At 36.3% G+C, this 26,896-nt stretch overlaps 1 protein-coding gene across 1 annotated transcript in view; it reads right to left on the bottom strand.

Annotated features, from left to right (window-relative positions):
• Positions 1-2,196: 2,196 nt before the first annotated feature.
• The window catches only part of Ythdc2 (YTH domain containing 2), a 66,231-nt gene continuing 41,531 nt past the window's right edge, over positions 2,197-26,896 (bottom strand). Inside the window, exons 24-30 of the mRNA XM_032895013.1 lie at positions 19,759-19,868; positions 17,867-18,159; positions 15,590-15,767; positions 9,749-9,952; positions 8,651-8,833; positions 4,266-4,353; positions 2,197-4,172 (exon numbers count right to left, since the gene is read on the bottom strand). Coding sequence (XP_032750904.1) covers positions 4,273-4,353; positions 8,651-8,833; positions 9,749-9,952; positions 15,590-15,767; positions 17,867-18,159; positions 19,759-19,868 — 1,049 coding nt within the window. The 3' untranslated portion in view covers positions 2,197-4,172; positions 4,266-4,272. The remainder of the gene's footprint in view (positions 4,173-4,265; positions 4,354-8,650; positions 8,834-9,748; positions 9,953-15,589; positions 15,768-17,866; positions 18,160-19,758; positions 19,869-26,896) is intronic.

Genomic DNA, 26,896 nt, shown 5'->3' on the forward strand with positions numbered 1-26,896 from the left:
GTGGACTGTTGGGGATATAGAAAAATTTTCACGAATGGAATCAAAATTTCTAGGCGAATTCAGTGAGTTCCCGATAGGACATGCTTGTGTAAGTGTACTTTTCAAGATAGACCAACATTTTAACTAGTGGAATCTTAGTTTCTTCGCGAATTCAGTTACTTCTCAATAGGAGCCCTTGTAATAAGTGTACTTTGTAAGATTTAGCATAATTTTCACGAATGGAATCTCACTTGTTAAATTCAGTTCATTCTCAGTTGGACACGATTGTTATTAGTATAAATGTGAATATATAGCAATATTTTCATGAACAGAAACTCACTTTCTCTGTAGATTCTCTTAGTTCTCAATACTACATTTTTGTAATAAGTGTACTTGTAATAAGTGTTTTGTAATAAGACACGCTTATTATAAGGGTACTTTTCAAGATATAGCAAGATTTTCCCGAATCTAAGTATCATGGTGAATTCAGTAGGTTCCCAATAGGATTCGCATGTAATAAGGGTACTATTCAAGATACAGCAAAATTTTAACGAACTGAAACACTGTTTCTTTGTGAATTCAGGTAGTTCCCATTAGCAGGCTCTAGTAATATGTGTACTTTTAAAGATTTATCAAAATTTCGTGAGCCGAATCTAAGTAACTTGGTGAATTCAGTTAGTTCCCAATAGGCCGCAATAGTAATAAGTGGACTGTTCGGGATATAGAAAAATTTTCACGAATGGAATCAAAATTTCTAGGCGAATTCAGTGAGTTCCCAATGGGACATGCTTGTATGAGTGTGCTTTTCAATATATAGCAACATTTTAACGAACGGAATCTAAGTATCATGGTGAATTCAGTAGGTTCCCATTAGGATTCGCATGTAATAAGGGTGCTATTCAAGATACAGCAACATTTTAACGAACTGAAACACTGTTTCTTTGTGAATTCAGGTAGTTCCCATTAGCAGGCTCTAGTAATATGTGTACTTTTAAAGATTTATCAAAATTTTGTCAGCCGAATCTAAGTAACTTGGTGAATTCAGTTAGTTCCCAATAGGCCGCGATAGTAATAAGTGGACTTTTCGAGATATAGAAAAATTTTCACGAATTGAATCAAAATTTCTTGGCGAATTCAGTGAGTTCCCAATGGGACATGCTTGTATGAGAGTGCTTTTCAAGATATAGCAACATTTTCACGAACGGAATCTAAGTATCATGGTGAATTCAGTAGGTTCCCAATAGGATTCGCATGTAATAAGGGTACTATTCAAGATACAGCAACATTTTAACGACCTGAAACACTGTTTCTTTGTGAATTCAGTTAGTTCCCACTAGCAGGACCAGGTAATATGTGTACTTTTAAAGATTTATCAAAATTTCGTCAGCCGAATCTAAGTAACTTGGTGAATTCAGTTAGTTCCCAATAGGCCGCAATAGTAATAAGTGGACTGTTGGGGATATAGAAAAATTTTCACGAATGGAATCAAAATTTCTAGGCGAATTCAGTGAGTTCCCAATAGGACATGCTTGTATAAGTGTACGTTTCAAGATAGAGCAACATGTAATCTACATTGATTCAATTGTGTTATACTACCCAAAACAAAATTGCTATGTTCAAGCATATAAGCTCTTAAGTAGCAAAAACTCTAGTTGATATATCTTAGTATGCTAGTATAAAATATAGAAAATAAATATTTATTATCAATTAAGGGTTATAAACTGCTTTCAATGAATTAATAATAATACATTTAAAATTCTGTCAAAAATGGAAGGACTGACGGATATCAGGTTTCTCAGGTACTATTTTCTACAAAGATATGGAAAGTGATAACTGACAAACAGCAAGTATTTCATGTTTGGTAGGTTTGGCTTTTGAAGATGAGATACTCTTTCAATATTCACAAAAAGGTTCAGCATATAAATCTCCACTTTCAAATATTTAATTGTCAGCCAATTTTATGCTAAAGTATTTAAAGGTTTTATACTAAACACTTCTTGACATTTTTGCCATTGAAAGAAGGTTATTGACATATGTATGGTGGATATTCTTCAAGGTAACTGAAATTCATTGATTTCTCAGAAATTATTATTAGTTATGGCTACACTTTAGTCTTATGCAAGTTTGAAACAAAAAACCCCATAAAGACTATAATTATAAAATAATTAAAATGTTGCTACACGGGAGGGGGAAAAGATATGGTACGTACACAAGATCTGAATAACTTTATAGTATTTCATTTAATAAGTATACTTAAAATTCATTTCTTCAAAAGACAGTACTTTAATTACATTCAAATTATATCCACTCTACCAACAAGCCCATCATTTATTTACAAGGTTAGATATTACAAAACAAGAAACATTTAAACAAGTTTTATTTCTTTAAAAGTTCTTCCAAATTTAGAATCCTGAAAACCTCTACATATATACCTTAAAAAATGTATACATTTTCAGGAAAATTGTAAGTTTCAAAAGAAATGTAATACACATACAATGAAGCATAATTTACTTTGGCTCAGCTTTACAGATATGTCTCAAAGTGTATGAATGAGTGGGTGTGTGTGTACATATATGCATTCACATATCATATATATATGTATATATGTCTATATATGCATATATACATCACAATTTCTAATATAGGCAAAAGTTCTAGCTGGTATCTTAAAGCAATGCATCAATACATTTTCTCAGAGAAAGTAGAAGAGTTCTCAAGGCTTCATGCCAATCCATGATTTTTCACATCTTTGCCCTCAAATACTGAACAAGACATTTGTTTTCTTTTCATCTTTAAATTAAATTTATTTTCAAATGCTATGAAAAGTACCATCAAGCCTCTCCATTTAGAATTCAGTAACAAAGACGTGTCTGATGTTTAAGGATAAACACTTCTACTTTATCTTCAAAGAGTATCAAAAAAAAAAACAAAAAAACAAAAAAAACAAAAAAACAAAACCTGTAACCAATGGTGGTAAAGAAATCAAAGAAAGTAACTCTGAGATGGTAAAGAGACATGAGACTTAGTTAACACAGACTTAGAAAAATAAATGCCCCATTGACATAAAATAGGTGAGAGAAAAAGACTAAAAAATAATTGGAAAAAGACATAAAGAATTATGGGTTGTGAGAGCTTTAGTTTCAAAGATATACTGTACCCAAGCTATCAATAACTGCTGAGCATTTTTTAAAACTTGTATGAATTTCCATAAATTTTAGTTATTTTAAATTGGGTTTCTGTAGCAAAACAAAGAGGTCATAATAGTAATAATAGTTATGTGAAGGTTGCTTCAGAGAATTAAAAAAAAAAGGATGAGTATATTGTACGTAAGATTAAAAGAGACAAGATTAGGAATGAAATTAAGCACTGATCTCATCAAAAGTAGAGAGAAATTACCTTTCTTCAGATTTTATCTCATTCTGTAATCAGAGAAAATAGCACTCCTTCTGTTTTCTTTGCTGTATCTCAGGTTAAAAATATCAATGAATAGCCCTTATGTACACTTAGAGATAATCTAAATTTTTAGTGTGTTGGCTTATTTTTTTTGTTTTAATGAAAAAAACCTAAGAGCTGAATCTTCCAGAATGGTTCTTAGATGTAGTGATATATCTATGACTTTCCTGAATTAAAAAGTAAGGCTGGAGAGATGACTCAGCCATTAAAGGATAGGCTCACAACCAAAAAGTCAACAATAAGAGTTTGGCATATCAGGCAGTGGTGGTGCAAGGCTTTAATTCCAGCAGTCAGGAGGCAAAAGCGGGCAGATATCTGTGAGTTCGAGGTCACCCTGGTCTTACAGAGCTAGTTCCAAGACAGTTGAGGCTACACAAAGAAAGAAACCCTATCTGGATAAAACAAAAAGAAAAAAATTTGGCATCAACAGTCATTAACTGAATATTTTAAAGAAATGCTTACATTCAAATTAAATTAAATTAAGTGCTGTTGTATCAAATACCAAAATTGCTATTTTGTTCATTTGAAACAGATAATTAACAAACATTATATAATAATTTCCTAAAAACCACTACAAAAATTTAAATTATCTTTTCCTCTATTCATATAGATGATGATTCTGAAGGAATACTTTATGCTATAAATCCACTCATGGCATACAACACTTCATCAAGGTTTTCAGAAAAATCAGTGCATTCTGTAGCTACAACAGGCACAATGCTCTTCCATAGCCAGGAGTTCTGAAAAGTTTAAAGAAAAAAGGTAAATAATCTGAAAGTCATCCTAAAGATAACAAATACTGGGAATAGTGCTCAAACTGAATATTGTATGACCTGAATATCAATCAGATGTAGTTTTTTCCCCCAATGGAAGACGCTCCCATAACTGGAGTAACTGTTCCCCAACCAGAGGTTCTAGCTCCTAGACAAGGAAAAAGAGAAAATAATCATTAAAACAATATCTGAGCTGACAGTTTTTAATCAGTAAACATATATGTAGACAACAAGGCAAAAAACTCACTTTAAATTTCACCTTTACAAAGTCAGATCTGCTAATATTAAATGGTTAATAACATTTCTTTTTTTCTTTTATTAACTTGAATATTTCTTATATACATTTCGAGTGTTATTCCCTTTCCCGGTTTCCGGGCATACAACCCTCTAATCCCTCCCTCTCCCCTTCTTTATGGGTGTTCCCCTCCCCATCCTCCCCCCATTGCTGCCCTCCCCCCAACAATCTAGTTCACTGGGGGGTCAGTCTTAGCAGGACCCAGGGCTTCCCCTTCCACTGGTGCTCTTACTAGGATATTCATTGCTACCTATGAGGTCAGAGTCCAGGGTCAGTCCATGTATAGTCTTTAGGTAGTGGCTTAGTCCCTGGAAGCTCTGGTTGCTTGGCATTGTTGTACATATGGGGTCTCGAGCCCCTTGTTAATAACATTTCTAATTCTCTGCTTTTATAGAGTCGACATTTAAATTTGATTTCTACTTAATGTGAAAAATCTTACAGTTTTATAACAAACTGGCAAAAGATTTCCAGGTTATCTCTCAATTTTGTCTAGATGGAAACAAATTTTCAACACACATTCATGACAAAAGTCCTGGAAAGAATAGGAACTCAAGGCCCATACCTAAACATAGTAAAAGTCATATACACCAAACCAGTAGCTAACATTAAACTAAATGGAGAGAAACTTGAAGCAATCCCACTAAAATCAGGGACTAGACAAGGCTGCCCACTCTCTCCCTACTTATTCAATATAGTTCTTGAAGTTCTAGCCAGAGCAATCAGACAACAAAAGGAGCCAAAGGGATACAGATTAGAAAAGAAGAAGTCAAAATATCACTATTTGCAAACCACATGATAGTATATTTAAGTGATCCCAAAAGTTCCACCAGAAAACTGCTAAACCTGATAAACACCTTCAGCAAAGTGGCTGGGTATAAAATTAACTCAAATAAATCAGTAGCCTTCCTCTACACAAAAGAGAAACAAGCCGAGAAAGAAATTAGGGAAACGACATCCTTCATAACAGTCTCAAATAATATAAAGTACCTAGGTGAGACTTGAACTAAGCAAGTGAAAGATCTGTATGATAAGAACTTCAAGCTTCTGAAGAAAGAAATTGAAGAAGATCTCAGAAGATGGAAAGATCTCCCATGCTCATGGATTGGCAGGATTAATATAGTAAAAATGGCCATTTTACCAAAAGTGATCTACAGATTCAACGCAATGCCCATCAAAATACCAATCCAATTCTTCATAGAGTTAGACAGAACAATTTGCAAATTCATCTGGAATAACAAAAAACCCAGGAGAGCTAAAACTATCCTCAACAATAAAAGGACTTCCGGGGGAATCACTATCCCTGAACTCAAGCAGTATTACAGAGCAATAGTGATAAAAACTGCATGGTATTGGTACAGAGACAGACAGATAGACCAGTAGAATAGAACTGAAGACCCAAAAAGGAACCCACACACCTAAGGTCACTTGATTTTTGACAAAGGAGCCAAAACTATTCAATGGAAAAATAGACAGCATTTTCAGCAAATGGTGCTGGTTCAACTGGAGGTCAGCATGTAGAAGAATGCAGATCGATCCATTCTTATCACCCTGTACAAAGCTTAAGTCCAAGTGGATTAAGGACCTCCACATCAAACCAGATACACTCAAAGTAATAGAAGAAAAACTTGGGAAGAATCTCGAACACATGGGCACTGGAGAAAATTTCCTGAACAAAACACCAATGGCTTATGCTCTAAGATCAAGAATCAACAAATGAAATCTCATAAAACTGCAAAGGTTCTGTAAGGAAAAGGACACTCTGATTAGGACAAAATGGCAACCAACAAATTGGGAAAAGATCTTTACCAATCCTACAACTGATAGAGGGCTTATATCCAAAATATACAAAGAACTCAAGAAGTTAGACTGCAGGGAGACAAATAACCCTATTAAAAAATGGGATTCAGAGCTAAACAAAGAATTCACAGCTGAGGAATGCCGAATGGCTGAGAAACACCTAAAGAAATGTTCAACATCTTTAGTCATAAGGGAAATGCAAATCAAAACAACCCTGAGATTTCACCTCACACCAGTGAGAATGGTGAAGATCAAAAACTGAGGTGAAAGCAGATGCTGGCAAGGTTGTGGAGAAAGAGGAACACTCCACCATTGTAGGTGGGATTGCAGACTGATACAACCATTCTGGAAATCAGTCTGGAGGTTCCTCAGAAAATTGGACATTGAACTACCTGAGGACCCAGCTATACCTCTCTTGGGCATATACCCAAAAGATGCCCCAACATATAACAAAGACACATGCTCCACTATGTTCATAGCAGCCTTATTTATAATAGACAGAAGCTGGAAAGAACCCAGATGCCCTTCAACAGAGGAATGGATACAGAAAATGTGGTACATCTACACAATGGAATATTACTCAGCTATCAAAAACTTTATGACTTTATGAAATTCATAGGCAAATGGATGGAACTGGAAAATATCATCCTGAGTGAGGTAACCCAATCACAGAAAAACACACATGGTATGCACTCATTGATAAGTGGATATGAGCCCAAATGCTCGAATTGCCCTAGATGTACAGAACACATGAAACTCAAGAAGGATGACCAAAATGCGAGTGCTTCACCCCTTCTTTAAAAGGGGAATAAGAATACCCAAGGGAGGGAATAGGAAGGCAAAGTTTAGAACATAGGCAGAAGGAACACCCATTCAGAGCCTGCCCCACATTTGTCCCATACCTCTACAGCCACCAAACTAGCTAAGATGGATGAAGCAAAGAAGTGCACGTCAACAGGAACCAGATGTAGATCTCTCCTGAGAGACACAACCAGAATACAGCAAATACATACGCGAATGCCATCATTAAACCACTGAACTGAGAATGGGACCCCCGTTGAAGGAATCTTAGAAAGGACTGAAAGAGCTTGAAGGGGCTTGAAACCCCATATGAACAACAATGCCAACCAACCAGAGCTTCCAGGGACTAAGCCACTACCCAAAGACTATACATGGGCTGACCCTGGTCTCCAACCTCATAGGTAGCAGTGAATAGCCTAGTAAGAGCACCAGTAGAAGGGGAAGCCCTTGGTCCTGCAAAGACTGAACCCCCAGTGAACGTGAATGTTGTGGGGAGGGCGGTAATGGGGGGAGGATGAGAGGGGAAAACCCATAGAAAAGGGGGGTGGAGGGGTAGGGGGATGTTAGCCCGGAAACCGGGAAAGGGAATAACAATCGAAATGTAAATAAGAAATACCCAATTTAATAAAGATAAAAAAATAAATAAAAGAAACTATATAGAATCACAAAAAAAAAAATAAAAGAAATGGAGATTCAACAACATTCAACTTAAACTTCTAAAGGTTTGAAACCTAGATGTTTCTAGGCTTTCTCCCCAAAATAAAGCATCTTAAGTGACTTCCTAATCTTACCTTAAAAATTATTTAACTTTAAATCAAAATTAATAAATTAAAATATCAGAACATGAATAAAAATAAGGCCACTTTTTTTTTTTTTTTGGGTCCTCCTGTGGCATGTGTGTTACCTCTAAAGAGCACAAAGAAAGAACTCAACTCTTACCACAGGGTAGTTTGAAGTAAGCCACAATGCTTCAAATAAATTATTTGAATATAATTTTGGTAAAGCTGACCCTGGAATATGCTTCCTTAATGTAAACTGGGATCAAGAGTTCACTGTACTTTTGGTAAGAACAGACTACATGATGCAGCCTGCATAGCATTATGGCATTATTTGTTAACTCTCATAGTGCTGCTAGTTTAAATGTACAAAGACAGCATCAAAAAAGCAAAGGAGCCTGAAATAAAGGAAGTCACTAGAATATTACAAGGCTGCTATTCATATAATGTGCTTAAACAACAAGGAAGCTGACAGTGCTGTCAGTTTGAGGCTTCAGTCAAACAACTGCAGGATGGTGATTTGGTCATACATGTTGCTAGACAACAGAAACCTAACCAAGTGTCTTAGGAGAGATTTCATAAAACAAGATTTTAACAAAATGTTTAAAGACATTATATATATAAGACATCTGGAAGCACACTTTTATGTTTTTTATAAACCAAAACCACTGTTGCTCATGTGCATAATGGTATCTACAATTTATATTTATACATTTGAACAGTAACAACAACAACAACAAAATCAAAAGAAAATAATGTAAGATGTCGGTATATACCTGCCCATCTCTGCTTATCTGTACTTTCTTGTTGTCATTCCAAGGATTGAGTAAATGGTGAGCAAACTGAAAGGGAAGGCTTTCTTTGCGTATCCATTCCACTTTGAATACTCCACCTAGTCCAGCTGACCCCCAGTCCTGGCTCTTCTCCCTTCCTATCTCAGAAGACATCCTAGAAAATCCCTGTACAAAAGTGAGGGAAAAGGATGAGAGCAAAGATGATATTAAAATATCTATATCTGATAGGGCTAATTATTTTTAAAGAATTTTAAAGAAAAGATTTAATATTAAAATAATGCAAATTTATCAAGAACCAAAAAGTGTTGCTTTACCAAATTTTGGAAGATAAACAAATTCTAACCTAATATAATTTCAAATATTAACAGTTTCTTTGTAATGTATCAACATTTATAAATCAGCATTTATATAAAAATACAATAAGCAAGCCTATAATTTTATTTATGACTACTATAACTATGAAATAATTCAGTACTTTTAAAGTTCAGATATACATAAATTCAAATTAATGTTAAGAAACTGTTTCAGAGTTAGCAATGACTCAATGGTGAAGAGCACTACCTGCTCTTCCAGAGACCCTAGGACCTATTCCCAGCACCCACGTGGTAGCTCTATGAACATCTGTAACTCTAGTTCCAGGGGATCTGACTCCCTCCTCTTTGGATCTCCACAGGTACTGCATGCACCTGGTGCACAGACTGACATGCAGGCAAAACACTCATACAACATAACATAATTTCAATTCTTTTCTAAAAAGAATCATGGTCTTTTTGTTGTCAATAACATTACCAGTCCATATAAACATTTACGAAGGCAAAGGTTCTTGTATTTAATCCAGTAACAGATCCAAAGTTTCTGTCAGAAGGAAGAACTACTCATCAGGGAACATCCTAGTGAGTCAAGGTAAAGGGGTTCTATCTGGCCCTTGCAGAAATGTGGAATAGACCTCACCACCAGTCCCATTACAGACAATTTTCTTGGACAATGGAAAGCTAGGCTTTGGTTTTGGTTTTTCTCTGATCTTGAGAGTCTAACTTATAAGCAAAACAAAGCCCATTTTATTGATTCAGGATGGCTTACCTGGAAATGTCCAGATCCTTGAACAGAAAATACCAAGTAAACCATGCTGCTCTCCCAAAACGCTCGATTTAGCTTCCGCTCATTACTAGGGGTTGTAGACCAGATACCCTTCTGCTGAGAAATTTCAAGGTTTCTCAGATTGCTACTCTTCATTATGAAGTAACGAATAGGCATATTTGGTCTTGGTGAAGGAGATTTTGAGCCCTATGAAAGAATGCATAAGTTCTTGAAAGGTAATTTGACCTTTCAAACACAGTAGGCTCTCATAAATAACAACTTGATAAACACGTAAATGTTACCAAATATCCAACAAATGCAAACTAAACCTTTTCATGGCTTAATCAAAAAGCCAAAAAGAAGCACTTATTTCCAAAGCAGCTAAAATGTATTGTACCAAGTAACTTTATTAATTTTAATTTACACTTAGAATGAATTATCATGTTTTATAAAACTTCCTATTCTGAAAACAAAATGACAATTATTCCAGTTTACTGTCTTAAGTCAATTTTAAGATGATAAAACAGAACAGTCTGATAATCTCACTGGCATCATAGTGACTAGAATGAGTATAGCAATGTAAAAAGGAGTTATACAAAGTCCCAGAGGAACTGCAGAAGAATCCCCAAAGTGAGTCGCTAGGCACGGACCTGATCAATAGTTCACATAAAATGGGCTGTGAGTAGGCAAAGACTAGAAGGAAAGCAGCACACTAACTAAATAACTCCCACATCTCACAAGTGGTTGGGAATACTTGGTATCTTCAGCCAGAGCAGATACCTTGTAATATAAAGTGCCCATGCCCTTAGAAGAGTCAAACCCTAGTACTAGAAAGAAACTAGTAACAGAATAAAACTCCTCAGAACCTACTGTAGCATTTCTTTTAATCCAACCTCAAAAGGACTAAACCAGTAAGGTAGTTCAGCAAGTTAAAGGGCATGCCAAGAAAACATAATAATGTAAGTTTGATCCCTGGAACCCATAGTGGAAGAAGAGAACTAACTCCTGAAAGTTGTCTTCTGACCTTCATATAGTTGCCTTGGAATGTGGGTGCACACACACACAAGCTTATACATGCACATGCACACATACAAATAATTTTTTGAAAGTTAAAAAAGTATTAATTTTTATTTACCTCGATAGTAGAACAAAATCTAGCACTATTTAAGGGAACACACTCACACATACACACACACACACATATGAAAATCTAGCAGCCAAAGAAATTTATAAGAAATATGAAAAAAAATAAAGAATAGGATGTATAACCAGGAAAAAAATCAATACAAGAAGACTGAGAGCAGGTTTCAGAGACAGTAGACAAGAATGGCAAAATACGTATAAAAAATCAAGGGAATGATGTTTTAGAAGGTAAAGGAAAACATGATCACCATAAAAAGCATTATTTTTTAAATAGCAGGTGATATTAAAGACACAAGGGGAATCTTGAGACATAAAATAATAACTGCAAATAATGACATTACAAAAAATGAATAGTTTACCCTCTTAAACTAAAGGTATCATTGAATGAAGAGTACAGAGAGAATCTTGTGTCATGTGTCAATGATTATCTGATGGCCTATGGCTTAGGGAGGAAATAGGAGGTGTAACATCCAGGAGATAGAAAGAATTCTGGGATAATGCCAGATGTAGGAGATTTGCCCCAGAAGCTGTAATGAGACAGAAATATGATACATAAGCACAAGTAGCCAACCACAAGGCAGAATGTAGATTAAAATAAGTGTGTTATTTTATGTTATGATCTAATCAGAGCAGAGTCTAGCTATATGGCCAAGGTATTTTAAAATATATTTTGAGTCTTATTTCTGGGTGCATGGGAATGGAAAGAATAAGGACCAAATTTCCACAGAAGAGATAGCAATATAATTACCTAAAATGAAGCCAAGAGGGAGAAAGGATTAGAAAGAAAATTTTAAAAAGAACTATGAAATATTGAGTGATCCTATATACTCACATACACAGATATAGACACACGCACAGATACCAAGCAAGAGCTCCAGAAAAGAGGAAGGGTATATATGAGAACTAGTGTGAAGAAATAATAGGCTTAGACTTTTAAAAAGCAGATGGAATTTATTGATAAATTGAAAACGAGAATCATAGGAGGCAATATCAAAACCCAGTTCCTTAAAAACAATGATTAAAAAGAAAATCCTAAGTACAGCTAAAGAAAACAAGGACCAGTAAACCTCCCATCAATAGTTCCTGGGTTCTAAACACTTACCCTTTATATCCACAAATAAAGGTAGTACTCAACCCACCAAAAAAACTTTTTGCACCAGCCAGAGGCTTTTGCATCCACAACTGGTCAAAATGCAAAGAATAACTAACTGTTGGAGTCCCAGTCACAAATGATACATATACAATGCAAAACCTTTTGCAGGATATTTGATCACACAGTGAACCTGAAGATTGTGTTATTTACTGGGGGAAAAAACTTTCTAGTTATAGTGTGGCTCAGCTCTTAACACATACTTTTAATCCCTCTGGCTGGAATACATACATGCCCTTAGTACACACTTTTAATCCCAAACAATGAAAGTAAAGTAAGCTTATAGAAGGAAGCACCCATGTTTGAGAGTGACATCTAACTGAGTGACAAAGTGATGAATCAGAGAAAGATTTGACAGAATAGGATATGCAGAACTCTCACAAGAACAGAGAGAAAAAAGAGGCTACTAAGAGAGACCAGTGTGAAAGAAAGGAAGCAGTTTTATGAGGACAGTTGTACAGAGACAAATTGCAGAAAGAGAACAAGTTAGACACAGGTGAAGACAGAACGGCCCAGAGAATGAAAAGGAGTCAGAAGATCAGAACAGATTGCTAGAGTTAGTTTGAGGCCAAGCAGAGCAATTCTGGAGAAATGGAGAAGCCAGATTGAATTAATCAAGTTTGGAGAGGTGTTTCAGCAAGAACAGCTGATTTAAACCAGCCAGCCAGAGCTCAGAAAGAACTACGGAGGGTGAGCTTATTCACCAGTAAGCCTCCAAGATGACAATTAAAGCAGGAGAATAAAAGATACTTTAACAAACCCTTATACCTAAAGCTCAGGGAACATCACCTGAAGAAGGGGCAGAAATATTCTAGGAGCAACAGGGGACCAGTATAGCCAGAGTTTTGGCTACTTTGTGGGTTCTTTTTTCTTTTACCCTTCTCTACCTCTCTTCCTCAGCATATCAACTCACTAATACTAGGTAGGAGAAAAAAAAAAAAAAAAAAAAAAAAAAAAAAAAAAAGGTTAGAGGGGAAAGTGGCCAACTTTCATGGAGAGCAGGGGTTGAGTTCCTTGAACAAGTTTGATTTTCACTGTGTATCTAATTTCTTTTTTTTTTTGTCTCTTCACACACGACTACTTGACAAATCAGAACAAGTCACACCAACATCATCCAACCACCAATTGCTCAACCAGCCCCTTCTATTAAGGTTCTAGCATTTATATATCCTCTGAAAAGTCCCCAGAATTCCAAACATCACACACTCACAGAAACTACCTTGAACTGGCATAACCATGCCCCTGCTAGAGCACTAGGCAAACCACAGTCACATGCTGTGAAGCAACCCCATAGCACAAAAACATATTCCCATATTTCAGTGTTTTTAGAAACAGAAATTCTCAATACAAACCAGGGTGCTTGCTGCTAGATAGTGTCTTATACACATGATAGAAAATCTACTCCACCCATGAAATCTCAATAATATGGTTATGTAACCAAGACCTGAATTAAAAAAAGTACAAACTGACATGACTATGTGGACGGGGGGATAATTTTGCAAGGCCTTGTCTCTAGATAAGAGTGCTGTAGGCAGTAGATGGCTGTGGAATAAACAAAAATCAGTTTTCACATGGACAAAGCCCCTGAGAGGTACCATAATAGGGTATATGTACATCGGTATATGTGTATATATGTGTAATAATAGTTATAGAAGAAGAGATCATGAATTTGAGAGGGAGTGGTATGGTCATAGAAGTTGTAGGAGTGGAGAGTTTGAGGGGTAGAATTTATAAAATTCTCAAAAATAATTAAATTTCAAAATGTCTTTACTAGTGAATTCTACCACAAGGAAAGGAGAAAATAACACCAATTTTGTTGTAAGGGACTTTTGTTGTCAGTGTTGTTCATGAGGGATATTATTCAGTACTCCTGTTTATTTCTTGTAGAGTTTTAAACTCTTGTAGAGTTTTAAAACAAGGCGTAATAATTTGAATGAGAATGGCCCACATAGGCTTATACATTTGAATGCCTAGTCATCAGTTGGTGGACTGTTTGAGAGGAATTAGCTGTATTAGGTGTGGTCTTGTTGGAGGAAATGTGCCACTGAGGTTGGACTGAAGTTTCAAAAAACAAAAACACAAGCCAGGCTGTTTCTCTCTCTTTTCAAGCTACCTTTGGTTCAGCTACCACCACAGTAACCATGCCTGTCTGCCACCATGTTCCCCACCATGACTGCAATGGACTAATCTTCTGAAATTGTAAGCAAGTCCCCATTTAAATCATTTCTTGTTTAAGAGTTGTGTTGATCATCGTGTCTCTTCATAGAACAGTAACTAGGCATTCAAATAAGTGAGCCCATGGTGGTCATACTCATTCTAAACATTATACCTGGTTGCAAAACTCTGTTACAAAAGTAACGCAAGAAAAATAAAGTACTGAATAACAACATGGGGGTAGGATGGGGAGGGGAACATCCATATAGAAGGAGAGGGGGAGGGGTTAGGGGGATGTTGGCCTGGAAACCGGGAAAGGGAATAACAATTGAAGTGTAAATAAGAAATACCCAGTTTATAATAAAGATGGAGAAAAAAATAAAATCAAAAGCTGCTTGAAGAAAAAAAACAGTATAGATGAACTTTAAAGTACTGCATTAAGTAAAATAAACTAGACAGAAAAGCAGAATTTCACTTACAAGATATTTAAGAAAAATGAACAGTGATGACTGGGCTACTAAGGTAACAGAGATATTGGTGCTAACTGTGGTGTCAGTACACAGTTAGATACATTTGCCAAAATCACTAAGTTGTTCAGTTTAAACTGATAGTTTTTCTATTTCTATATTTACTTGTTTATGTGAAGAGGGGACTGCTCATATCACAGCACATTCATATAGAAAAGACAACCTGTGGGACTCCAGTCTCTCACTCAACCATCAGGTCCCAGGAATCAAACTCAAGTCACAAGGGGTGGCGGAAAGCACTTTCATCCACTGAGCCATTTCAATATCAAGCACTTTCATCCACTGAGCCAACTCAATATCGCTTAAACTAGTAAGATTTTTGAACAAAGAATACCTTAGTAAAGGCATTTAAAATACCCCTACATACAAAATAAAACCTAAGAATACAAATTCACTTTCTTCTTATTTAGCAAGTGTTCAGCAGACATTGTTCATCGAATCACAACTATGGAGCTCACCATCATACTCTTAGTCACATTCCAGTACCATGAGTAAAAAGAAGCACATGTGAAACCATTTACATCATTAGTTTTAAAAGACAGTTTCCAATCCCATATCAAAATTTTCTGTCTTCTATTTTATGAGTTTAAAATAATCATTGAACCACAGAAAACACTTGAAAAAATTATAAAACAAAATTTTTATCAATGTAGTATTCTTGTTTAAACTAAAAACTTCTAGAGATATAAAGAAGAAAAAAATAGGCTGTATAGAGCTATATGCGATCGATAACTAATCAGTGAGATTAAAATATAGTGTTAGTATTTAGAACACAGGCCAGTTATTACAAAGGCACATGGTTATAATTCTGTATAATTACAACTATGAAATATGCTGCGAACCTTCTATGACAGACTGTAGCTGCCCTACCTTTCCTGAGGATGGAGGAGAGGGGCTAGCACAAGGACTTGGGTAACTGCTGCTGTCTGTGGATTTCACAGACGATTGATCTGACCGGTCATCCGTGCTCCGTTTAGGATGTAAAATGCCTCTATCTTTGTACTTCTGAGGTGGATGTAAGGCAGGAGATGGAGATTTCATCAGTACTCTTGAGCAAGAAGAAGCACAGGTCAGTTATATATAAGTTTATAGTACAAAGAGAATGCTATTTCCATCCAAAATCCCAATGTCATACAATGTATGAAACACTTTTAAGAAAAATTCATTTTTTTTCTATTAATCATCAAAAAGAAAAAAAACAAGTTAAAACTGGGCTAGGAGTGTAACTTAGTGATATAGCACTGCCTAAGGCCCTGGGTTTAATCCTCAGCATCAATGAATAAATAATAAAATATATAAATAAACTCAGAAATAAGAAAGAGTTGAGGAGTAGGAAGACAGCTCAGTTAGTAGAGTGCTTATTGTATGTTGTGTTTGAATATAAAACGTCATCATTGGCTCAACACTGGTACCCAACTGGTGACCTTGTTCAGCAAAAACTGGAGACTTATTGGAAAAAATAAGCCACTGGGGCAAGCTCTGAGACTTTATGCCTCACTACACTTCTTGTTCTTTGATGAAATGTGAGTAGCCAACTTCCTGTTCCTACTTCCATGCCTGCCATGCCTTTCCTCCCTGTTGCCATGTCTTCTCCACCAGGATGGGCAAGCTGCCTTCTGTCAAGTATTTTATCATGGCAACATAAAAGAAATTGATATACCATGCAATCATGAGGATCTGAATTCTAAAAAGATAGAAAGCTGGGTGTGGCAGCATGTCTCTAATCTCAGAACTAGGGTGCCACAGAGAAGCAAATCCTTGGATCTTGCTCCCCAGCTCCCCAAATATGTGAGGTGTAAGTTTACTGAGAGACCAAGTCTCAAAAATGAAGGTGGAAATATACTAAAGAAGGCATCCAATTTCAATTTCTGACATTTCTCATGCGCACACGCTCCCTCCCCCCAATACTCCAATCTCCCACCACCCCCAAAAGCCCCACAGACTATAGGGTACATTTAAATGTGAAGTAAGTCACATTTTGAAAAATAAGAAATGGTATTGTGTAAAACTAAAAATCATACTGTGCTAACATGAGAAGAATACTGGACTAGAGCAGACAGAAATCTATATATTAGAGCAATAACTGCACAACTATCTAACATATAATCCTGTTCATGTCTCTGAACTTTAAATTATTTGTTAAATTAAAATGTGATCTTAATTGTTTTCTTTATTTACATTCCAGGTTTACATGGAAAAATATTTGGTAATTGCTACGGTTTGAATTTTACATAAAAGTAATGAGTTGAAAAAAATAAATAAAAGGTTATCTTAGATGAATTCTAAGATTTTTCTAAAATTCTAGAAATGCCATAAATATATCATTTAAGATTTTCTTTAATTTTATATAAAAATGTACAGAATGTACTCTGTGGTACAATCAGACAGTATATTCTGGTTGCAGTGTAAGGTTTCTAATACCATCTAAAAACACTCTGTGAAAACAAGGAATATAATCAAACCATGAAAGGTAACTATTAACTCACAGAGAATAAACAGGGTATAAGATTGAATGATATAATATGGAAAAAGGCAAGCCCAATATGCTGGGCATCTCACAGTAGCACTGACCTAGTCTCTTCCAAAAGGTAATTAAAAATACAAAAACAAAAAACCCTTAACACCCTACCTTAACCCATGGATTTAAATAAATCTACAATTTATGGCAAGTGGGAAAATTGCAGTTTTGCTAGAATGAAAAAACTGTGTTTTCTGGCCTGCTGTCCTCACATGGAGCAGGCATGCAATGCACCACTGAATAGGCAGCATACTCTTCAGTTGGAATGCTAGCCTATAATACTGACAGTAGGTAGTGGTGTAGGGCAACCGTTCTTTAAACAGCACTGTCAGCTAGGCGTCTAGGAAAAATGTCATCTGACACATGCCCACTAAGATGGATCATTTTAGAATTTGCTATCTTCCAAAGACACTTTAAATTTATAAATTCTGGTTATGCAACATTTTTAGTTTTTTCCTGAATGACTAGCCTTATTAAATCATAAGCACCTGCTTAAAATCATTTCTATTCCCTTAGTACTTATAAGAAATATCTTTAATAAACTCAATATTCAATATTTAATGAAATAGTATAAATAGTTCACTGTCCTGGAGAAAACGTATCTATCTAAAAAAAAATTGCAGATTTACCTTTCTGCAGCAGTAGATCCATCAGCAAACTCAGTGTCAGCTGAACTTTTCCTACTATTATTAGATCTCCAGGATGAAGCCAAAGGAAGTTCTTCTGAAGACATGGGTCTTGGCCTCTGGCCAATTCCAGATGGTTGCTGTAAACCAGCAGACTGCTCTTCAGTGCTTAAAACAGCTATAATTGCTCGTATGGTAGCTTCATCGACTTGAGACCAAGGTTTAGATGGTGCTCTCATTCGGCGTAAAAACAAGCTATGCCACTTCTGTCTGAGCTGTAGCAATAAACTGGCAGCCTGTAATCAATTCAAATACAAGTAAAATGGATATCACATATGTAAGAAGTTTCTTTATATATTAGTTATGGCCTACAACTATCTCTAGTGAACTATCTTACATTCAATATAATTTTCTATTCATTTCTTTCATTCATTCTGTTGTATAATTGAAAATTTTAGTCATCATATTCTAGGTACTACTAATGCAGAATGAAACAAAACAGCAAATACAGGGGAAAGTAAGCATTGCAGATGATACGTGTTGTTAATACTGAAAAAGCACTATGTGGGGTAAACAAGGAAAGATGCACTTAGTCTATTCATTTCATCTACAGACCATCCAAATGGTGACGGCCAGGAGGCACAAAGGAATATATAACATAGAGACAGACTTGAGAGATATAAGTGTTGTCAGTTCTAAATCTACACAGAGAAATAGCAGAAATTGTGCAGAGTGAAGAAAAGAGCAAGGCACATAGAGGTAGAAAATTTAAAGTACAAGCACCTAAAATGTAAAGAAATGACCACAAAGGCAGAAGAACAAAAAAGGGTTTATTTAACACCAAAAATTTGGAGCGGGATTGAGGAGGAAAAAAAAAAAAAAAACCAAAACAAAATAAACGGAGACTGCGAATTAAAAAGGGAGTCAGTACACAGTAGCAGTAAGTATGAGAGAAGATTATCAGAGAAAGACTGAAGTGTAACATGGAAGGCACACTGGTCTTTGGCAAATGCAATTTGATTGGTGTGAATGGGAATAAGATTGCAGTATGCTCACATGATAAATACATGAATAAATAGAGCAACAGTTAAGAGTAACCTGACCCAGTGCTGACCACTCACAGTTCGGTAGCCACCCCAAAATTAACAGAGAGTGATTATTAAAAAAGACCAACAATAACAAAAGTCTGTGAAGAAAATCTTAAATATGAATAGTAAAATTGTATCTCTCCCAATTCACTTATGAAAATAAAAAGGAATGAATGTCTTTCTTCAGAAATGGTAAAAATAAATGGTGCTCTGTACTCTATACTCAATATTTTATATTTCCAGAAATATTAAAATATTACTACTATGGCTTAGGCGGTTTTGATCCCTGTAAAAATTCACATTGCAACAGTGCAACCATGTTGGATGGTAAGACCTTAAGGAGCTGATACTGCCTGACACCCTTCTGAAAAGGCTTGAGCGATGGAGACTTTCTCCCCTGCCCTTCAGCTTTCCATCATGCATGGCACACCATTCTTTACCACTGATGGCACAGGGTTTAAGGTGTCACCTGGTAGAGAAGTAATTCCCACCAGCACCATAATCTTAGACTGAAGAATATCTGCTTATTACAAATTACCCAGCCCATGGTACTCTGCTGTAACAACACAAATAGAATGAGATGAATGCCATACATAGACACTTGGGCCATATCTATGTTGTTCTGCATCCTCTGACAAAGAAAAACATCATGTGGCAGAGAATGCATGAAAGGTCTATGAAAACTGAAAACCAAGCCAAAGGTATTTTTTAATATTAAAGAATCAATATTGAAGATAGAAATTTTAATGTGCTATCTCAATTCATATTAACTAAAAGAAATTTATGTCCTATTACAAAGCAACTTACCTCTGGCTCTAACTTGAAGTTAAGCCATTCATCAAGTTTCAAAGCAGCCAAATTGGCGGTAGTTCTATCTTCCATCTCACTGTCACTGCTATCATTGGGAATGCCATCCGCTGTCACAACACACATTGGAAAATTAACCTCCTTTAATATTACAAAATGGCAGCGAGCAGCAGGACAGATACTCCTCCTTACAGTCTAACAGTTCATGTGGGACGTTCATAAAATCAAACGGAATATAAACTTAATCTAAATATATAAAATACAAACAAACAAGATGTCTCAGCACTGCACAAGCATTGTTTGATGCCCAGAACCCATGGAGGAAGAAGAGACTACAAAAATATGCCCAATCTTTATGACAAAGTACTACTGATTTTAATACACGGTATAGATAAATACAACATACTGAACTTTCTGAGAAAAAAATTAATTAAAATGAAAAAAAGGAGCTGTTGCATTCAAAAGTGAATTCAAGACAACTCCTGAATTATAAAAAGAGGGACAATTGTCAAAAAATATTTTAGCAATATAAGGGCAACAAAGCATTACAGGTAGGTCTTTCCCTAACACACTAACTCTACATGATAACAAAAGTACTAAATGAGGGTACACAGTAAATGTAATTAATAGCTATATTGAAAAAGATATAGAATATACCCAAAGCTTAAAGATTCCAAATTTAAGAGGCATCTTTAAGCATTCTAAAAAGGTTTAATAAGTACTATTTAATAAGTAGTGCAGATAAAAGAGAAACACTCCCAGAAGGGGAGGGAAATACTTTAGCACAAGTCTACCTCATTAAGAAAAATAAATCTTAAAAGTTAAATTATAGAAAGCAAAAACAGTATTTATCACTGCAACTGAAGAATTACATTTCTCAGCTCTGAAAGTAATTAGTGGAAGATTAATCAATCTGAATATACAGTAATCTAAACAACTTAAAATGTGGTCAAAAGGATAAGAGCTTTAAAGCTATAAAGCCATTTTCCTAGGCTAGCAGGATTAATATTGTGAAAATGCCTAAACTATTAAAAAGCAATCTATAAATTCAATATGATCTCTACTGAGATTTCAAAGAACAGAGCTAAAATTGAAGAACAGAGCTAAACTAAAAGAAAAAAGATCCTAAAATTAATATGGAAATACATACACATACAAATAAAAAAACAAAAATGGATAAAAAAGCAGCTTTAAGCAGAAAGAATACAGTTGAAGATCTCAATGTTACTCAACCTCAAACTATGTTACGAAGTCATAATGATAAAGACAGCATGGAATTCACACAAACGCAAACATGTAACAGATGGCTAATGGATGCCACAGATGACCTAGAGACAAACCCAAACAGCTATGGACACCTAACTTTTAACAAAGGTAAAAACCAACAACAACAACAACAAAGAAACAAAAACCCACCAAACCCCACAGGAATAAAAGGAAGCCTTTGCAACAAATAGTACTTACAAACTTGATTATCTACTTGCAGAATGAAATTAGATATGCATCTCTCACTCTGCATAAAAATCAACTTAAAGTAGACCAAAGACTTTAACCTAAAACAAAATACGCTTAGAACGCTAAAGAAAATCACAGGGAAAATACTTCAAGACATATGCCAAATTCCTGAATAGAGTCCCCATAGCACAGGAAAAGAGCCTCATCAACTGACAAATGTGATTACATAAAAAATTTCTGTACAGCAAAACAATTTATCAAAACAGCCTTCAGAAAGGGCTTAATTTCTAAAATAAATAATGGCAAAAATTAAGCAAACAAGCAAACTCCTGCCAATCAATACTGGCCAATGATCTTAAAAAAGTTCTCAAAAGAAACAACATAAACATGGACTAGTTCCTTCCAGCCCACAACTTCTGTGAGCCTGGTTGTGATGCACCTCCCAGCACCCAGGTTCATCACAACCAGGCTCACAGAAGAGACACTCACACTCCCACCCCATACCCCCAATCCCAACACCTGGCCTAACTGGGACTCCCACGGGCAGTCATTAAAAGTCTCCCAAATAAACAAACAAGTCCAGGGCTACATGGTTTTAGTGCAGAATTCTATCAGGCCTTCAAAGAAGACCTAATACCAATACTTCTCAAACTATTCCACAAAACAGAAACAGAAGGAATACTACCTCCTTATTCATTCTATGAAGCCAATTATTCTGGTACCTAAAGACCCAACAAAGAAAAAGAACTTCAGACAAATTTCACTTATCAATATCGATGCAAAAATTCTCAATAAAATTGTAGCAAAGAGAATCCAAGAACACCTCAAAACCATCATTCACAACTAAGTAGGCTTTATCCCAGGAATGCAGGTATGGTTCAATATACAGAAATCCATCAACATAATCCACTGTATAAAGAAGCTTAAAGGAAAAAAAAATCACAGGATCATTTCATTGGAATCAATGGATCAATGGAATAGAATAAGACCCAGAAATAAACCCACACACCTATGGTCACTGGATCTTTGACATAGAAGCCAAAACCATACAGGAGGGAAAAATCACTTCAACAAGTAGTCTAACTTGCTGTCTGCATGTAGAATGCAAATTGGCCCATATTTATCACCCTGCACAAAGCTCAAGTCAAGTGGATAAAGGACCTCAACATAAAACCAGATACACTAAATCTAGTAGAAGAGAAAGCATGAAATGGGCACAGGGGAAAATTTCCTGAACAGAACATAAATGGCTCAGGCTCTAAGATCAACAATTGAAAAAATGGGACCTCATGAAACTGAAAAGCTTCTGTAAAACAAAGGATATTGTCAAAAGGACAAAACAGCAACCTACAGATTTGGAAAAGATCTTTACCAAGCCTACATCCAATAGAGGGCTGATATCCAAAATATACAAAGAACTCAAGAAGTTAGACTCCAGAAAACCAAATAACCCAATTAAAAAATGGGGTACAGAGCTAAACAAAAAATTCTCAACTGAGGAATACCAAATGGCTGAGAAGTACCTTAAGAAATGTTCAACATCCTTAGTCATCAGGAAAATGAAAATCAAAACAGCTCTGAGATTCCACCTTAAATCAATCAGAATGGCTAAGAAAAAAAAAACTAAGGTGATAGCATATGCCGGAGAGGATATGGAGAAAGAGGAACACTCCTCCATTACTGGTGAGATTGCAATCTGGTGAACCACTTTGGAAATCAATCTGGTGGTTCAGAAAATTGGAAATACTTCTACCTGAGGACCCTGCTATACCACTTCTGGGCATATGCCCAAAAGATACTCTAACATATAACAAGAACATGTGCTCCACTATGCTCATAACAATCTTATTTATTATAGCCAGAAGCTGGAAAGAACTCAGATGTCCTTCAACAGAGGAATTGATACAGAAAATGTGGTACATTTACACAATGGAGTACTACTCAGCTATTAAAAACATCATGAAATTTGCAGACAAATAGATGGAACTAGAAAATGTCATCCTGAATGAGGTAACCCAAACCCAAAAGCACATAATGGTATGTACTCACTGTTAAGTGGATATTATTCTAAAGCTCAGAATACCCATGATACACAATTCACAGACCATATGAAGCTTAACAAGAAGGAAGACCAAAGTGTGGATGCTTCAAACTCACTTAAAAGGAGGAACAAAATAATCATGGGAGGCAGAGGGAGGGAGGGATCTGGGTGGGTGAGGGAAGGGGGAGGAGAAAGAGGGGTCAGGACCAGGTATGGGAAGAGACAGGAGAGAAGTCCAGAGGGTCAGGAGAATGAATAAAAATAAGTAGCAGTGGGGGTTGGGGAACTTGGGAGAACCACTATAAAGTCTAGATGTCAGGAATGCAAGAGGCTCCCAGGACCCAATGGGGATGACACTAGCTGAAATACACAACAGCAGGGAGACTGAACCGCAAGAGACCACCTCCAGTAGATAGTCATGGCCCCCAGTTGAGGGATTTTTTTTCACCCAGATTTGTCCCTGTCTAAAGGAAATGCAGGGGAAAAAATAGAGCAGAGGCTGAAGGAAAGGCCATCCAGAGACTGCCCCACCTTAGGATCCATTCCATTTGTAGACATCAAACCCTGACACTATTGCTGATGTCAAGATTTGTTTGCAGACAGGAGTCTAGTATGGCTGTCCTCTGAAAGGCTCTGCCAGCATCTAAGACAGATGCAGATACAGCCAACCATTGGACTGAGCCAGGGGACCCCAATGAATGAATGTTGTGGTTTGCCCTGAAGTTACTGTATTTTGATGCTAATTCCACTGCCCCAAGGACAGCTGCCTAGTCAAGGATTCAGAACTCAGGTGACTTCACCAGAACCACCTCTCCATTGAATTTGTAAAGTACTGGTGAGGGGCAGGTACAGGATAGAAGGAGGCCTGTCATTGGAGGAGAAGGAAGGATGGGCGGGAGAGAAGTTTGAAGGAAGAGGAGGAGACTAAGAGGAGAAGAAGAGACGGAGAGAGGGGAGAAGCCATGGCAGGTGATGTTAAGATTCTGCTCTGTGTATTTACAGGTTGTTATTAATGTTCTCAAGGGATGGATGGTACTGGGCTTTGTATGTTTAAGTGGGCAATTATATCTTACCAATTGGATCTAAGATTATTGTGTTGTGTGTTCTTTTATGTAAAGGTTTGAGTGTAGGAAAGTGTGTGGCTGGGCTGTGTTTCCGCCAAGATATCTAGAAGATATCTTGGGACACCGCGGCGTGGACCTAGCAGGGTAAAAGACTACTACTTTTTTATTTATATATTTTTTACAACAACAGATGGCGCGCCAAGGTGATGGACAAGAATCCACTAGGAATCCTGAGAGTTGAGAGAAAGTTTTTATTTTCTAAGTAAGAGGAGGCTGGTGCCATGTTAAGTCATGTGATATCTTAAGCACGGGAATTCAAACAAAGAAAGGGAAAGCCACCCTGGCTGACAGGCTGTAGGTCCCCTGCTGTGTGATAAATAATGACAGATCACAGAGTCAGAGATTAAAAGCTGCTTTTTAAAGAAAGTTGTTTAGAAAGTCTTTCAGGATACTCATATTCTTTTTAATTCTTTGACATGGGCTCCACGGGAATTTTGGGTTGAAGTCCTAGTTAGACAAGCTACTTCTTAATTACAGGTATTATTAAAAGGTGATTGAGTTTGTTTTTAGAAAGAAGAGAGTAAAGAGATTACCTGAATCAGGTGGGGATTTTCATCCACAGTTCAAAACTTAGGGAAAAATTAGTCACTAACTCCAAGTAGAGAGTTGTGATGAAACATCTGTAACACCAAGGAGAGTGAATGCAGGCATATATTTTAGAAGTTATTAAGGTTAAAGAAAAATCTGTGGCTCCGGGTAGAGAGCTTAACAGATGGATATATTTTGGGTTAAATTCCCGAGTTTTAAGTTGTTTATTGGTATTAGAATTGATAGAAGGTGTTTAAGTTTGTTTTAAGGAGAGTAAAGAGATTACCCGAATCACGTGGAGATTTTCATCTATGGTTCGGAACTTAGATAGGGAAAAATTAGTCACTAACTCCAAGTAGAGAGTTGTGATGAAATGTCTGTAACACCAAGGAGAGTGAATGCAGGCATATATTTTAGAAGTTATTAAGGTTAAAGAAAAATCTGTGGCTCCGGGTAGAGAGCTTAACAGATTGAGATATTTTGGGCTAAAGTCCTGGTTTGATGTGTTGCTTATTGATACTGGAATTGATAAAAGGTATTTGGTTTGTTTTATGAATTACACCACTAAAGGCCATATGGCTCGTTGATGTCGGCTGGCGAGGGTTTCTGGTGACTTTTGATGTATACCACAACAGGAAGCTCGAATTCTCTTAACGTGGGCTCCACGGGAACTTTGGGATAATTTCCCGATATCACAGAGTACAAAAGCCTATCAGGCTCATTGTTTAGCTTACTTCCTTTTTTAAAAAATTGTTTAATATCCATGATGGGTGTGACTTTGAGTTTTATGGTTATATTATTACTCTGGGAGAGAGTTCAAGATACAAGCTTTTCTGGTTTAAGACTAAGGAATACAGTATTTTGGGAGAAAGATTTTGTCTTTGTGTTTTTAAAAAGTGTGATTAGGCTCTGGAAACCTCACAGAGTCATACTGATCAGATGTGATAGAGGTAGACTGCCTGAAAAATTTATTCAGGAGAATCAAACAAAAAGATATCTCGATTCTAAACTTTTGTCTTCAGAGTTGTATTTTACAGAGTGTGCCTACTTGGAATCCTGGTCTCAAGGACTTTCAGCTGGGTCCAGTCAGGACACATCCTGCTACAGCATTTGCTTCATTCTTCCTACCCCCTACCCCTAAGGATATCTCGATGCCCATGAACAGCTTGAAGAAGTTATAGAGGAGTCGTTGCCCCAATTCCCTGGACTTTAGGGGGGCTGAATGTGGTTATTCTAAAATTGTTTTTATGAGGTACTTAAAATTGGTTGTAATTTAACAGGGAGGAATTAGCTAGATTGAATTGTATGGTCATAATCTCATTTGGTAACTAAACTAAAATCATATCTTTGCTTTGACATAAAATTTATTTGTTAAAAGAGTTTAAAAGTACAAGGTTTAGAGCCAGTCCTTCTATTGTTGTCATTACAAACTTCTGAGTTGATTACACCTGTGAGTTAAGATTCAAATAGCAAAGTCATGGCTCTGAGTTTGTGAGAGTACTTTCAAGATAAAATTTAGGATATGGAGACAACAGTCCAGATTGTCTTATATAGGGAGATGGTTTTCAAAAACGTCAGAAATGCACAAAATTTGAGATTTAAAGTTATTTATCTTTTGTTGAGACATATCTGCTCCTAACAGTTACCCTTTGGTGGATTTAATGAAGAATGTGAACATCTCTACCTCCAGGTGAGGCAATACTTTGTGGCTGGGCAGCCACTACACAAAACTGCCTGTTTCATCTGCAGACTAGTACTATCCAGAAAAGGACAAATTATGCAGAATAGTTGACTGATAAATTCTGCCAAGACAGGGTGATCAGCCCTTCAAAATCTGCATTTCAAGAGTCTGTCAGTTGATTTTGGGCCAGAAGGCTGAAGATTTGTGCTCACATGTTGCTAACAGGGGATTGTGCTTGTATGTTTAAGTGGGCAATTATATCTTACCAATTGGATCTAAGATTATTACGTTGTGTGTTCTTTTATGTAA

This window comes from Rattus rattus, chromosome 2 (assembly GCF_011064425.1).
Source record: "Rattus rattus isolate New Zealand chromosome 2, Rrattus_CSIRO_v1, whole genome shotgun sequence".
Lineage (NCBI taxonomy): Eukaryota > Metazoa > Chordata > Mammalia > Rodentia > Muridae > Rattus > Rattus rattus.